Source organism: Aethalodelphis obliquidens, unplaced genomic scaffold (assembly GCF_003676395.1).
Source record: "Aethalodelphis obliquidens isolate GAN/ISIS:26980383/991018 unplaced genomic scaffold, ASM367639v1 scaffold11, whole genome shotgun sequence".
Lineage (NCBI taxonomy): Eukaryota > Metazoa > Chordata > Mammalia > Artiodactyla > Delphinidae > Aethalodelphis > Aethalodelphis obliquidens.
The window spans coordinates 18,039,864-18,053,723 of record NW_020837955.1 but is presented as its reverse complement, the minus strand read 5'-3'; the positions used below and the strand labels follow the sequence as shown (position 1 = coordinate 18,053,723).

General features: G+C 45.7%; 1 protein-coding gene across 1 annotated transcript in view; it reads left to right on the top strand.

The window, feature by feature from the left end:
* The window catches only part of SEC31B (SEC31 homolog B, COPII component), a 32,960-nt gene that overhangs the window by 11,214 nt on the left and 7,886 nt on the right, over window positions 1-13,860 (top strand). Inside the window, 11 exon segments of the mRNA XM_027113076.1 lie at window positions 709-808; window positions 928-1,040; window positions 1,042-1,087; window positions 1,636-1,731; window positions 1,733-1,771; window positions 4,742-4,972; window positions 7,244-7,318; window positions 7,569-7,672; window positions 9,056-9,257; window positions 9,971-10,144; window positions 10,657-10,892. Of these exon segments, the coding sequence (XP_026968877.1) occupies window positions 709-808; window positions 928-1,040; window positions 1,042-1,087; window positions 1,636-1,731; window positions 1,733-1,771; window positions 4,742-4,972; window positions 7,244-7,318; window positions 7,569-7,672; window positions 9,056-9,257; window positions 9,971-10,144; window positions 10,657-10,892 (1,416 nt within the window).

The following is a 13,860-nucleotide window of genomic DNA, read 5'->3' as shown; positions in this document are numbered from 1 at the left end:
TTCCAGGTCCAATCAAGAGGAGTTCCTTTAGACCCAGAGGTTATGGAAAAGAGCCTGAGTTTCCATCTAACTTCCAGAGATGGGAGTGGGGATAGGGTCATGAGAAATACTGGAACCAATGTTTAGTCCCCCTGGGAGAGTCCCCAAGCTCTGATCTGAGGACAGTACTCATTTCTTTAGGTGATTAGGTTGCCTCCTTCAAGAGTTCTTAATAAGGGAACCTTGGCTCCTGTCTTTTCTGTGAACAGGCCTGCCTCTGAAGCTGTAGCTCTTGGGCCTACAGCAGAGAAAACAGCCCCATAGTCTGTTCTTTCTAACTCAAGGGCCATGCCCCTTGGGGACTTTTGAGCATTAGGTCCTCACTACCCTCCTGGGCTAAAAGCACCCATAGGGATGGGTGCTTGCCTGATTCATGTTGATTCATAATTCCTACCCTACAATCAGGGAAGAGAAGCAGGCCATCCTTCAGTGACCTGCAGGAGGCAGAGTGGTATAGTGCATAGTGCACAGGCTCTGGGATTTGACTTGGGTTCTGGCTGCTTGACTGCTGAAAGTTCCTTAATTTCCTCCAAAGCCTCATTTTCCTCATTTGTAAAATGAAGTCAGACTGCTCATTTTGGGGGGATGAGATTTATCCAAGATACATAAGGCACCCTGCTCACAGTAGGCATTCAGCAAACGTTAGTTCCTCTTTCCTTTCCTTTTTAGGGGGATCCTGTCAGTGTCATGGAGTCAGGCTGACGCTGAGCTACTGCTCAGTAGTGCCAAGGACAACCAGGTCTTGTGCTGGAACCTGGAGAGCAGCGAGGTAGGCTGGCCCTTCTGTGGGCATGCTGGGATGGTAGGGGAGTCCCGGCTGCACCTGTGTGTTCTGGGTTTCCTTACCTAAGTCAAGGTTTCCTTAATGGTTGTGTTCCCTCATATTAGGTGGTGTATAAGCTACCCACACTGAGCAGCTGGTGCTTTGATGCGCAGTGGTGCCCTTGGGACCCTCCAGTGTTCTCTGCTGCCTCCTTCGACGGCTGGATCAGTTTATACTCTGATGGGTAGGAGCTGGGAAGGCCAGCAGATGAGACAGGCTGACAAGGTTTGAAGGGCTTGGTGGAGAATGCTGGAGGGAAGGGACTGTCTCTGTTTGGCGGGAGAGGGAAGGACATAAGCCTGGGAAGAAGTGGGGACTATTGGAGACTTGGGAGACCAGAGCCCTGGGTTTGGGAAGGCTGAACCTTTGCTCCAGTGCCCATCTTCCCGGAAGGATGTCAGTTCCTGCCCAATATAAAGGAGGCCTTTACCTTGACTCTTGCTCTTGGATGTTCCCAGCGGTATTTCGGGGAAATTGGACCTCTATGCTAGGACCCTTCACTGTTTTGGAAGTATGAACTGTCTTTCCTCCCTGCCTCCTATAGATCCATTTTGTGCCACACTCCACTGTAGACATTGGATGCAGTAGGCTTTCCAAGAGCCTTATTGCATGGGAGTCCCATCCTCACTACCAGTCCCCTGGAATATGAGAGTCCTGCCTTTGTGGGCCAAATTGGGTGTCTCAAGGATCCCTCCCAAAATGGAGTTTGTAGGTAGAGTTCCTGGCTAAGCCACCACTCCACACTGGTGATGCAGGTGTCCTTTTGCCCTCAGATCTCTTCTTCCTTTAGCAAAGTCCAGCATCTCCCACCATTGCAGGTGCCAGAGCAAGTGGCCCAAGCATCATTGATATCTCCCCTGAAAAAAAAACCCCAAATGGATGAGAAGGCCAGCAGGTGTCTCATTTGCTGTAAGTGTAGTGTGTGTGTGTGAAGCCTACTGTGTGCCCAGCATGGAGCTGTGTTCTGTAAGAGGTTTATTCTCACTGCCTGTGTCTGAGATCAGGTCCCACTTTACTGCTCAAGCAGAGAGTTGCTGTAGCTTCCCTCTCTACCCCTTCACCCTGCTTGCTGTGCCAGTCCTGTCTAAAAGGAATTGATTGCTTTAGAACTCTCATTTATGGAGAACTGCCTGAGATTCCATCTGATTTTTCTCCACATCTACATACCTGGACTGGTAGTGAGTCCAGGCATAGTTAGAATACAAAAAGAACAGGATGAATACAAAGCAGGAAAGAAAAAAAAATGTAGATTTCATCCTCTCCCTCCTCTGCTCAAAACCTTTGACCCCCCCCCCCCGCCGCCATTGCCTTATAGACTCAAGGCCAAATGTACACAGCCCCATTTACCTCCAGTTTTTTTGGGGGGGGGTGGGAGCACTGCCCTAAACATCAAGTTTATTGTGCCGTTCTCACATTCCAAACCCAAACCCCACCTCTCCCAGTGGGGAACAGCAGAGGGAAGGATTTTCACAGTACCTGCAGACCTCCCCATCAACATTCCCCTCTTAACCCTCAGTCCGTCTATCTGTGGTCCACTGAGACACAGCTAGGACAAGGGCCGAGGAGAAATGGGAATCTCTCCTTGGGACAACAGGAGCAAGAGGCTAGAGAACTTGATACCCACCACCTCCCATGCCCCAGGAGAACAGAGGTCAGCAAACCGTCCATGCCATCCAGCCCAGTGGAGTGGGGGAGAGGAAGATGATGGTGACTCCAGCACAGCCGGGCTTGCTGCTTAGGCGCCAGAGGTGTAGGGAAGAGGCTGGGGCAGCAACACAGGAAAGGCTTTCTCTGCAGATCCAAGAGAGGAAACTATCTTTGGAGCCAGAAAGAAAAGACCTTGGGATACTTTCCTCTTCCCCCAGGTCCTTTGTAGCAGCGGGCAGCTTCTTCACACTGTCTGTTCAGGAGGCCACTTAGTGGCTGGGGGGATGGGCCTTGTGGAACAGTTACAGGACAGGACACTGGAAGTCTTTGAAGGTGTTGTGGGGTGTGGCCACAAGCTCCTAGCTGGAGGACCCCACCTCTGGGGATGTCAGGTAGGAAGTGAACTGCTCTGGCTTCAGCTGAATTTGATGATAGTTCTTGTAGATTGTTTCCATGAGAGTCTTTCTCTTGCTGTAGGATGACCAAGGCTGGGGCTCCAGGACCAGGATGCCCCTAGGATGTAGGTGCCAGTAGATCTGGCAAAACACGCACTTCAGCCCGTCGTCTGTCCAGTTGAAATGCACCCACCTGTTGAGGCCGAGGCAGAGCACCACGTCTTATGTGAGCGTTTGGGCCTGCACCAGCTCATCTCGATCCAGCGCAAAGTTACCTGCCCTGGAGAATTCTCTGCTGAACTAAAAAAAAAAAAAAAAAGGCACTAAAACAGGCGATGTTGTCCAACTTCCACTTCCCCCAAAATGGCCAAGTCCTGCTCCAGTTTTTATTCCCACCTTATTCTCATGTGTTCGCTCTACTCCCGTTATATATGTCTACTTTCTGTTCTATGAATAACTCAACTCTGCTGCCTCCACCTGTACCTTACCCTTCAGCTTCTCTCCTGAACATTGAATCCTACTGCAGCCTTTCAAGGTCACTTGCTTAAATACCACCCTCCTCCATGGTGCCCGTCTTTAGCCCCATCAGAGGTGAAGAACTCTGAGGTCAAGGGGCCTGAATTCTTATCATAGCTCTGTCTCTTACCAGCTGGGTAACCTTGGGCAAGTCACTTAACTCAGGACTTTAGTGTTCTTATCTGTAAAACAGGGATAGTAGGACCTGCTGAGCTTCTATTTGTGAATTGACATGAAACTCAAATAAGAATATATGTTAATATATTAAGTACTTTGTAAATATAAGCACTTTGTAAAACTGTCGAGTATTATACAAATCAAAAGTTAAGATGGTTCTGTTTAGCACAATCTGTAATGTAGATTTTGTGCTGTAAGAGTGGTGAAGAATTCTGGCTGGGAACATTCATTAAGGAGGGGGTAGTAGTGAATGGTTGGGGACTAGAGCAGTAGTTGTCAAGCATGGCTGCAGTTGGAATAACCTGAAGAACTTAAAAAAAATACTGATGCCCAGTACCACCTCCAGAGCTTCTGATTTTTTTGTCTGGGGTACAGCCTGGTGACTTTGGATAGCTTCCCAGGTGGTTTTAATGTGCAGCCAAGGTGAAGAACTGCTGGAGTAAAGGAACTTTCCTGGGCTCTGCTTTTGTTCCAGGTGCTTTATATAAAGTACCTCATTTGGTGAGAAGGATTCTCAGGTGGGGTTGTTGTGGTGGTTGAAGGCACAGAAGCAGGAATGAACTGGGCACTTTGGAGATGCGGAGTGATCACATGAATGAACAGAGAGAGGTGCCAGAGACGCAGGTCTGGCCCTGATTTTGAAAGATTTTGTGCACTCTAGGCAGAGGAGCTTAAGCTCTCTCTGGGGCCTTGTGAAACCAGTACAGGCTCCTGAATGGCAGCAGGGATAGGGTTGTAGTCTAAGGCTTGGAATGGAGGAGGAAAAGACCAGTGCTAGCACTGGGCATGGGAGACATTGAACAAGAAGAGGGAAGGAAGACTTTGTTGTTGCTCAGCTATTGTGGGTAAAAAGACTGTGATAATTCCAAGGAGTTTAGTCCAGGTGACTGGGAGAAAGGTGGTACCAGGACAGGTGAGGAAAAGATGAGTACCATGTACTGAAGTTTTAAGTTGATGGTGCTGAAAGTGCAGGAGTGGTTTTGGGGTGAGGGTACATTCACTACTGAATTCCTGATCCTATTCTACCCACAGGAGTTCTCTTATTATTGCTTTCCTATCCTAGGGTCGACCAACAGATAGCCTTCCCTATGATCCTGACTTGGTGTTGATTTTTGCCTTAACCCTTCTTGTTTTTCCTCAACAGTTTGGGGGGAAGCTGGTTACCTTTGGCCTCCCCAGCACCCCTGCCCATCAGGTGCCACAGCCTTGCCTCCGCCTAGTCTTCATCAGTCAGGTCACCACAGAACCTGAATTCCTCATGCGGTCAGCTGAGCTGCAGAAGGGCCTGGGGTCAGGAAATCTCCTGAATTACTGTCAGAACAAGATCCAGCAAGCATCACTGCAAAGCGAAAAGATGCTCTGGCAGTTCCTGAAAGTAGGAAGCCTGAAGGCTGGCTGCTCAGAAGTGTTTCTCCAAAGCCGGGCACCCTAGCCTCTGTCAACAACCACCACGTGGCCCAGATTACAGAGGCCCTAACCTCGCTGGGATTTTTCCTACATGGCACCCACCCCGGGCACAAAGTCTTCACCCTTTACCCGAGGCTCAGAGACCATTCATGGCTATAGGGGAACTGAGGAGTACAAGCAGCATTTGCCTTTTTCCTACTGTTGCTGATGTCCTGGCTACTTTACCAGAGCCAAGATGAAGGCTTTCACAGTGCCATGCCACAGTGCAGTTAAGGTGATGGGAATGGAGAAGAAAGAAAGGGAAAGGAAGGGAAGAGGATCAGCTGGAAGGCTTTGAGTTGTTTCAGGTAACCCAAGGCAAGTCATTGTGGTGGGACTCAGGGCTCAAGTCCCACTCTACTCTGGAGGCATGGTTTCAGTTGCAGCATCAGTTTAATTTCAGGTTGCTTGTGACACCATGATGAGTGCTTTATGTGTCAAAGGAAGTGAGCATGTGAGAGGAGAGAGCTGAAGAAAGAAAGAAATAACTGGACAGGCAGTGAGAGGATTAGTCATATCTTTGGGATTATAGAATAGAATGCAAAAAGAAGGACAGGGCCTGTCGTGGGGGGTCTGAGAAGAACTTGGAGTCTGTGCTTCAGATATACTAGAACTTTTTGCTTTGTTTTGTTTTTGCGGTACGCGGGCCTCTCACTGTTGTGGCCTCTCCCGTTGCGGAGCACAGGTTCCGGATGCACAGGCTCAGTGGCCATGGCTCACGGGCCCAGCCACTCCGCGGCATGTGGGATCTTCCCGGACCGGGGCACGAACCCGCGTCCCCTGCATCGGCAGGCGGACTCTCAACCACTGTGCCACCAGGGAAGCCCTATACTAGAACTTTATGAAGGTCGATACCAGAAATCTGAGGAGAAAAGGATCTGAGGAAGATCATCAACCGTAGAATGAAGCTAGAAAGAGATGTGGGAAGAAAATAGTAAGAAATAATGCTATTGTTATAAGCAGGATACAGGTAGTAGCTCCAGGAATGGTGGGGTGGGAAAGAGTAGAGGGAATAATTGGGAGTTCAGCCTTTACTCTGCTGAACAAAGGAGGCATTGGTGCCCATAGGACAGAGGGGAGAGTCTGATTTAAAAGCTACGCAAGAGCTGTTCATGATGATGGTCCTGAAGCTGGGTATGGATGAACATTTCCAGGAGAAGAAGATAGAATCAGAAGAGTCTGATTCAAAGCTACGCAAGAGCTCTCCATGATGATGGTCCTGAAGCTGAGTATGGATGAACATTTCCAGGAGGAGAAGATAGAAGAAGAAGGGGGCCCTGAGAGACTATGAGAAAGATCATAGTAAGAATTCATGGTTCAGTGTGGGATAAATGAAGGGCCCAGGCCAGCTAACCCATTAGGGTAGGGCTTCAGGAAGCCTTGGCCCTTAGTATCTGGAACACTGAGTGGGTAAGCTGACTTCGTTTACTATATCCATGCAACTTCCACTTAGGAGTCTTCTCACCTAGCCGTTTAGACTCATAAGGCTACTGAAGGCTCACTTGGCATCAGTCTCCTCAGAAGGATAGGGGACAGGAACCACAGCTTGTCAGCAGGGCAGCATCAGGGAGCATCAGGTGGTTCTCTTCTGTGGGAGTCCTTGTTACAGTCCATGAGGCAGCTTAGAGTTCTCTCCTTCAGCTCCCCAGGTGCAAGAAGATGAGATATACATCAGGCTGCTGTGCTAGCTGCCCTGGCTTGGAAGCTCCAGGCCCACAAGAGCTAATATCTCTTGTACAAACTCCAAAAGCATAGCTTCTAGGGTCCCTGCAAGGGATCTGTTTAGCACAGGAGTCCTTGCTATCAGGGAAGCCCATAGCATGGTGTCCACATCAATTATTTATAGTTTACATAGTTCTGGTCCAGATGCAATTTACCAGTCACAAGCTGTGTTGCCTAGAAACATAGCTGACATTTTACTCTTATCAGGTTACCAGGGCAATAGATCTAGGAAGTCAACTGAAGGTCCAGTTCTCATTGCAGAAGGGGGAAAGGGTTTGTTAACACATCTGCCCACACCCCAACAGGAATCAAGTCTGGGGAGAAATAGGGAGAGATGGTGTTGGCCTCAGTGAGCACTGGTAGTACAGTAGTACAAAGAACTACATTTGAGGGTACACTGGCACAGATGTCCAGCTGGTGCAGGAGAGCATCTTTCACATTCATTTAATGGAGACTTCTATGTTCTGTGGCTCCTTAGGTGACCTTAGAGAAGGACTCTAGAATGAAATTCCTAAAACTATTAGGATACAATAAAGATGAACTTCAGAAGAAGGTAAGCTGCTTTCACATCAGAAACGTGCTTGATGCAGAAAAGAGAATCCTGCCAGTGGAAACCGTCTCAGAATACCTCTTCCATTAATACACATACGAGCATTTTACCTTCTGAAGGTAGTCTCTTTCCCAGGAAAATACCTCAAGGATCTTAGCGAGTCCAGTTGGTGGGGTAGGGAGGTGGGAAGAAAGCATAATGCTTATTTGACCTCATGCTGGGAAGAGTGGTACTCATAAGTCTCTCCCTCCAGGTGGCCACATGGTTGAAGAGTGATTTGGGGCTGGGTGAGAGCCCTCAGCCCAAGGGAGTTGACCTCAACAGTAACAGACAACAGGCCTTTTGCATCCAGGTGCGGTAGGAGCACAGCCAGCCTAACCTAGGGTAGCATAGAAGATCTGCCTTTAGGGTATCTTCCCCTTCCTAGCCCTAAGCTTTGCTCTCAGTAAGTGCTCAGCTTCTGTGGAAGTCTTCAAACTCCTCATTCATTTAAAACCAGAGTGAGACACAGAGACCTAAGCTTTTAGGCTAGGGGTAGAGTTGTGTTTTAACCATGAAGTAGAGCACTTCCCAAACCATACCTGGTTATTCTTTTAGCTTTACCCATTGAGGGCCAACTCTTTTATTTTTTTAATTGAAATATAGTTGATTTACAATGTTGTGTTAATTTCTGCTGTATAGCAAAGTGATTCATATATACATACATTCTTTTTTATATTCTTCCCCAGTATGGTTTATTACAGGATACTGAATATAGTTCCCCGTGCTATACAGTCGGACCTTGTTGTTTATCCATTCTATATGTACTAGTTTGCATCAGCTAATCCCAAACTCCCACTCCATCCCTCCCCCACCCCCTCCTTCTTGGCAACCACAAGTCTGTTCTCTATGTCTGTGACTCTGTTTCTGTTTTGTATTGATAGATAAGTTCATTTGTGTCATATTTTAGATTCCACATATAAGTGATATCATATGGTATTTGTCTTTCTCTTTCTGACTTCACTTAGTATGATCATTTCTAGGTCCATCCATGTTACTGCAAATGGCATTATTTCATTTTTTATGGTTGAGTAGTATTTCACTGTATATCTGTACCACATCTTCTTTATCCATTCATCTGTGGGTGGACATTTAGGTTGTTTCCACGTCTTGGCTATTGTGAGTAGTGCTGCTGGGAACGTAGGGGTGCATGCATCTTTTTGAATTATAGCTTTGTCTGGATATATGCCCAGGAGTGGAATTGCTGGATCATATGGCAACTCTATTTTTAGTTTTTTAAGGAACCTCCATACTGTTTTCCACAGTGGCTGCACCAGCTTACATTCCCACCAACAGTGTAGGAGGGTTCCCTTTCTCCACACCCTCTCCAGCATTTGTTATTTGTAGACTTTTTCTTAAAATAAATTTATTTATTTTATTTATTTATTTGTGGCTGTGTTGGGTCTTTGTTGCGGCGCACGGGCTTTCTCTAGTTGCAGCGAGCGGGGACTACTCCCACACTGAGGGAGGAGACAGAGGAGCGGCCTGAACTCTGGGAGGTCAAGCCATGTTGTCAGGGACTAGAGTGCATCCCTCTACGTTTAGTAGAGGGCATTTATGGTCCTCTTTTACTTTTTCTTGTCACATCTCAGTGCAAGAGCTTTGCCCTTCACTGCAGAGCAGGATTAACCTCACTGTTGTCTTAAAGCCACTGAGGCTACTTGTTCCATAGCTCATGGTCCCCCACCTCTTTTCAAACAGGAGGAGGAGGAGCACAGGGAATCTGTGCCGTTTAAGAAGTTTCTGTCTCTCTACAGACATGCTGGGAACTCACATGGATCAGGAGGGTGGCAGGGCACTAACTTCTGAAGCCAGGCTCTGTTACGTGTGCTCAGGAAGTGTGGAGCGGCTGGTGGAGTGCTGGGCAAAATGCCCCTGGGCTTCATCTCCCATGGCTCTACAGGTACCCCTTCTCTGCAGGGCCCTGGTCCCCCACATCAGGCCTTTAGGAGGGGCTAGCAGTGGAGATTGCAGGGACATCAGAGGTGAGTCTTTTGAGTAACCAGGCTGGAATCAGGGTATTAGGGAAGAGATTAGGGCCCCTAAAGTCTGGGACCTTTTCCATGGGTAAGCTATCATCTTCCTTCTTTCTCAGTCAAGGGAGACTGAGCAGCAGCTGCTTAGATATTAACCGTCGTAATTTTTTCCCACTTCAGGTTTGGGTGTATAAGTTTACATGATATTTGAGTAATTGTGAGCTTGGGCCTTCTATTAGCTTCTGTGAAAAGTCCTGTATCTAAATTGTACCAGATACTCTGTGGGTACCCAGAGAAGGTGGGGGTCGCAGACTCATGCGGAGACAAAGTCACACATGAAATAAGAGTATAACAGAATCTGAAGTTGATGATGTATTAGCATAAAAGATAAAAAATCCAAAAAGAAGAGGCGGAAATGTATAAGAGTGTAAGACTCAAACGGCTTGGGAAGTGAAGCCAAGTGGCCCTTCTCTGACTGTCATATCTCTTATATATCTTATATCATCATCCGCTACCTGCACCTGCCTATGGCCAGGTGCCCTCATACCCATAGCAGGGAAGTCCTTGGTTGAGCTGCCTGGGCTTGGAGAGCAGGATGTGCTTTGAAGAGGGCTGACTGCCCTTATCCTTGTCCCTATAGGACCTGATGGAGAAGGTGATGGTCCCTAACAGGAGCTTGAAGCTACTGTGGGGTGCTGATGGGGTGAGCCCAGGCCCTGCCACAACCTACAGAATCGCTCAGTATGCCAACCTCCTGGCAGCCCAGGGCAGCCTGGTCACTGCCATGAGCTACCTACCCAGTGACAGTGCTCAGGTGAGTGGGGGCATGTGGAGAGAGCATACCATTTCAATCAGTCATCTAACACTCGCTGAGCACTTCGATGTTCCAGGCACTATGCTAAATGCTGAAGCTCCCAGGATAAATAAGATCTAGTCCCTCAGGAGGTTCACAGTCTCTTGGGGGAAAATCAGATGTCAATAATTTATCCTGCTATAACAGAAGCTTATACTAAGCACTGTGGGACTTCACAGGCAAGGGGCTGGCTTTGTCTGGAGAAGTCAAAGAAGGCTTCCCAGTGGTTAAAACATTTGAGCTGGACCTTCAAAGAGAAATAGCTTACCAGAAGATGTCAGGCATTCTAGGCAGAAAGAACAGCGAGAAGGAAGGCTTGGCAGGAATTAGAGACCTTTTGAGTCCTCTAAGGTGGCTGAAATGTAGAGGGTCGGCTGAAGTTTGAATGCTGTGTGGGGCCAGGCTTGTAAGAGGGGTTGTTTGCTTGTTTTAACTTTACTTAACACAGTTCTTCATGATTATAACTTTTATAGCCACCAATTCAGCAGCTGAGAGATTGGCTTTTTCATGCCCAGGGTTCTGGTGTCTTGGGCCAGCAGTCTCCCCCTTTCCCCTTTCCCCGGGTTATTGTGGGAGCTGCTCCCCACTCTCAAGAGACATCATCTCCCAGACTGGGATTCCAGTCTTCTCACCAGGTAAGATCTTGCTTGTTCATTCATTCAAAAATACCTGTTAAGTGTCTACCAAGTGCCAGGCATGATTTTATAATATATTTATAATATAATATATTTATAATATATTAGTGAAAAAAATGATGAAAATTCCTGTCTTCATAAAGTGTAGATTCAGTTATTTTTCTAACAACTATTTATTGAACAACTACTAGGCACTTAGAACAGAAAGGTACACAAACCATGATCCTTGCCCTTAATTAGCTCATAGTCTAGTCTAGGAAAGATAGGTAAAAATTTACTACAGTAAAATTCATAAATACCATGATTGTAATATGATTAAAGATTAAAGAGCCATGAGATCACACAGAAGAAAGCAATTTACTGGGGGTGGGGGAAGTTCAGGGAATGTTTCAGAACGAGTATGATGTTTGATCTGAGTCTTGAAGGTTAAAAGTTATTTAGGCAAAGGAAGAGGTAAGGAAGGCTATTTCAGGCAGAGGGAATGGCATCTACAAAGGCAGTGAAGGGAAAGTAAGCAGAGTCCATTTGAGGAATGACTAACATTTTAATGGGGCTACAAAACAGGTGTTTGTGGCAGTGGACTGAGTTAGATGAAGCTGGGGTAACAAGTGGTAGTTAGATCAGGAGAGACCTGGCATTCTGTGTTCAAGAGTTTAGACTTGAGGGACTTCCCTGGTGGCGCAGTGGTTAAGAATCCTCCTGCCAATGCAGGTGACACGGGTTCAAGCCCTGGTCTGAGAAGATCCTACATGCCACAGAGCAACTAAGCCCGTGCGCCACAACTACTGAGCCCACGTGCCACAACTGCTGAAGCCCACGCACCTAGAGCGCGTGCTCCGCAACAAGAGAAGCCACTGCAGTGAGAAGCCCATGGACTGCAATGAAGAGTAGCCCCCGGGCTCTCCGCAACTAGAGAAAGCTGGCAGCGGAGTAACGAAGACCTGACACAGCCATTAATTAATTAATTAATTAAAGAAAGAGTTTAGACTTGACCCTGAAGGCAGGCAGGAGCTATTGAATGGTCTTATGCAGGGGAAGGACTAGCTATGTGTCTAGGAACGGCAAGGCTAGAGGTGGTTAGGAAGCTATAGCAAGAGATAGTGAGGGAATGAAAGACCTGAAACTAGAGTGAGGTTGGATTTGAGATATTTAGTAGGTAGAATTGACAGAAACTGGTGATGGTTAAGAGGAGTGTGCTAAATGGGGGGACTGACCACAGTGCCCAGATGGATAGGATGCTGTTGATTTATGAGACCAGGAGCCTACTAGAGGGGAATAAAATCCAGGGAGATTGTAGATAAAGGTATCAGGTAGAAAAGTTCTGATGATTCATCCTGTCCCACCTTTAATTCCCACCCTAATTTTTTTTCCTCCCTCACCTTCCCCCTCCCTCCTCCTCCTCCTCCTTCCCTACTTGCTGGCTCTCTCTCCCTCCCTCCCCCTCCCTTCCCTCTCCCTTTCCTCTCACTCTCTCTTTTCTATAATTACAGATTCACAGGAAAATACAATAAAATGTATTGGGAAGTCTCATACATCCCAAGCCCACCACATCCCATGCCAGTGTCCCACACAACCACAATACAATATCAAGGCTGAGATATTGACATTAGTATAATTCACAGATTCAGATTTCACTGGTTTTACATGTGTTCATTTGTGTGTGTGGTGTGGGTAACCATGTATGAATTTTACTTTTCATCTTTTTAACAGAGTCCTTCACAGAGCAAAAAAATTTAATTTTATAAGGGCCAGTTTATGACGTTTTCCTTCTTTGGATCATGCTTTTCATGTCAAGTCTAAGAGCTCTTAGCCTAGTCCAAGGTCCCCCAAATTTACTACTGTGTTTTTTCTAGAAGTTTCATAGTTTTATGTTTTACATTTAAGTCCATGTTCCACTTTGAGTTAATTTTTGTGCAAGTGTGAAGTTTGGGTCAGGTTTCCTTTTTTTTTTGCCAATGGATGTCCAGAATCATTTATTGAAAAGGCTGTTCCTCTTCCATTGAATTGATTTTGCTCCTTTGTCAAAAATTAGTCAGACATATTCGTATGGACTTATTTCTCAGTTCCGTGTTCTGTTCCACTGATCTGTGTGTCTGTCCTTCTGCCAGTACCACTCTGTCTTGATTACTACCTCTATATCAGTAAGTCTTGACATGGGGAATAGTAATTCCTCCTACTTTATTTTTCTGTTTAAATATCTGTTTAATATCTGTTTAAATATTAAATATTTAATATCTGTTTAATATCTGTTTAAATATTAAATATTAATTAAATATCTGTTTCTGTTTAAATATCTGTTTTCTGTTTAAATATCTTTGGATATTCTAAGACCGTGTTCTTTTCAAATAAATTTTAGAGTAAGTTTGCCTATATCTAAAAAGAAACTTGCAGAAATGGACAGGAATTGCATTGAAACTATAGATTAATGTAGGGATAGTTGACATCTTTACTATATTGAGTCTTCCCGTACATGAACATGGTATGTCTCTCCAATACTGTCTCCATCAGCACTTTATAATTTTCATCATACAGCTCCTGACATGTTTTGTTCATTTCAAACATAAGTATTTAATTTTCTCTTGAGCAATTTGAAATCAAATGGTATTGCATTTTTAATTTTGGTTTCCACTTGTTTATTGTCAGTGTATAGAAAAGTAATTGGTTTTTATGTGTTAATCTTGTATCACGTGACTTTTCAATGCTCATAAATGAGATTCCTGAACTCATTTATTTGCTTTAGGAGTGTTTTGTGGATTCCTTGGGAATTTCTATGTAGATAGTTATGTCATCTGTGAATAGAGACAGTTTTATTTCTTTTTTTCCAAATTGTATGCCTTTAATTTCTCTTGCGTTATTGTAGTACTAAAATAAGAATGGTGAGTGTGAACACCCTAACCTTGTTTCCAGTCTTAGAGGGAAAACATTCAGTCTTTCACCACTAAATATGATGGTAGCTCTAGGTTTTTTGTAGATGCTCTTTATGAGGCTACGGAAGTTTTTCCATCTGTTCCTGGGGTACTGAATCATGAATCAGTGTTGAAC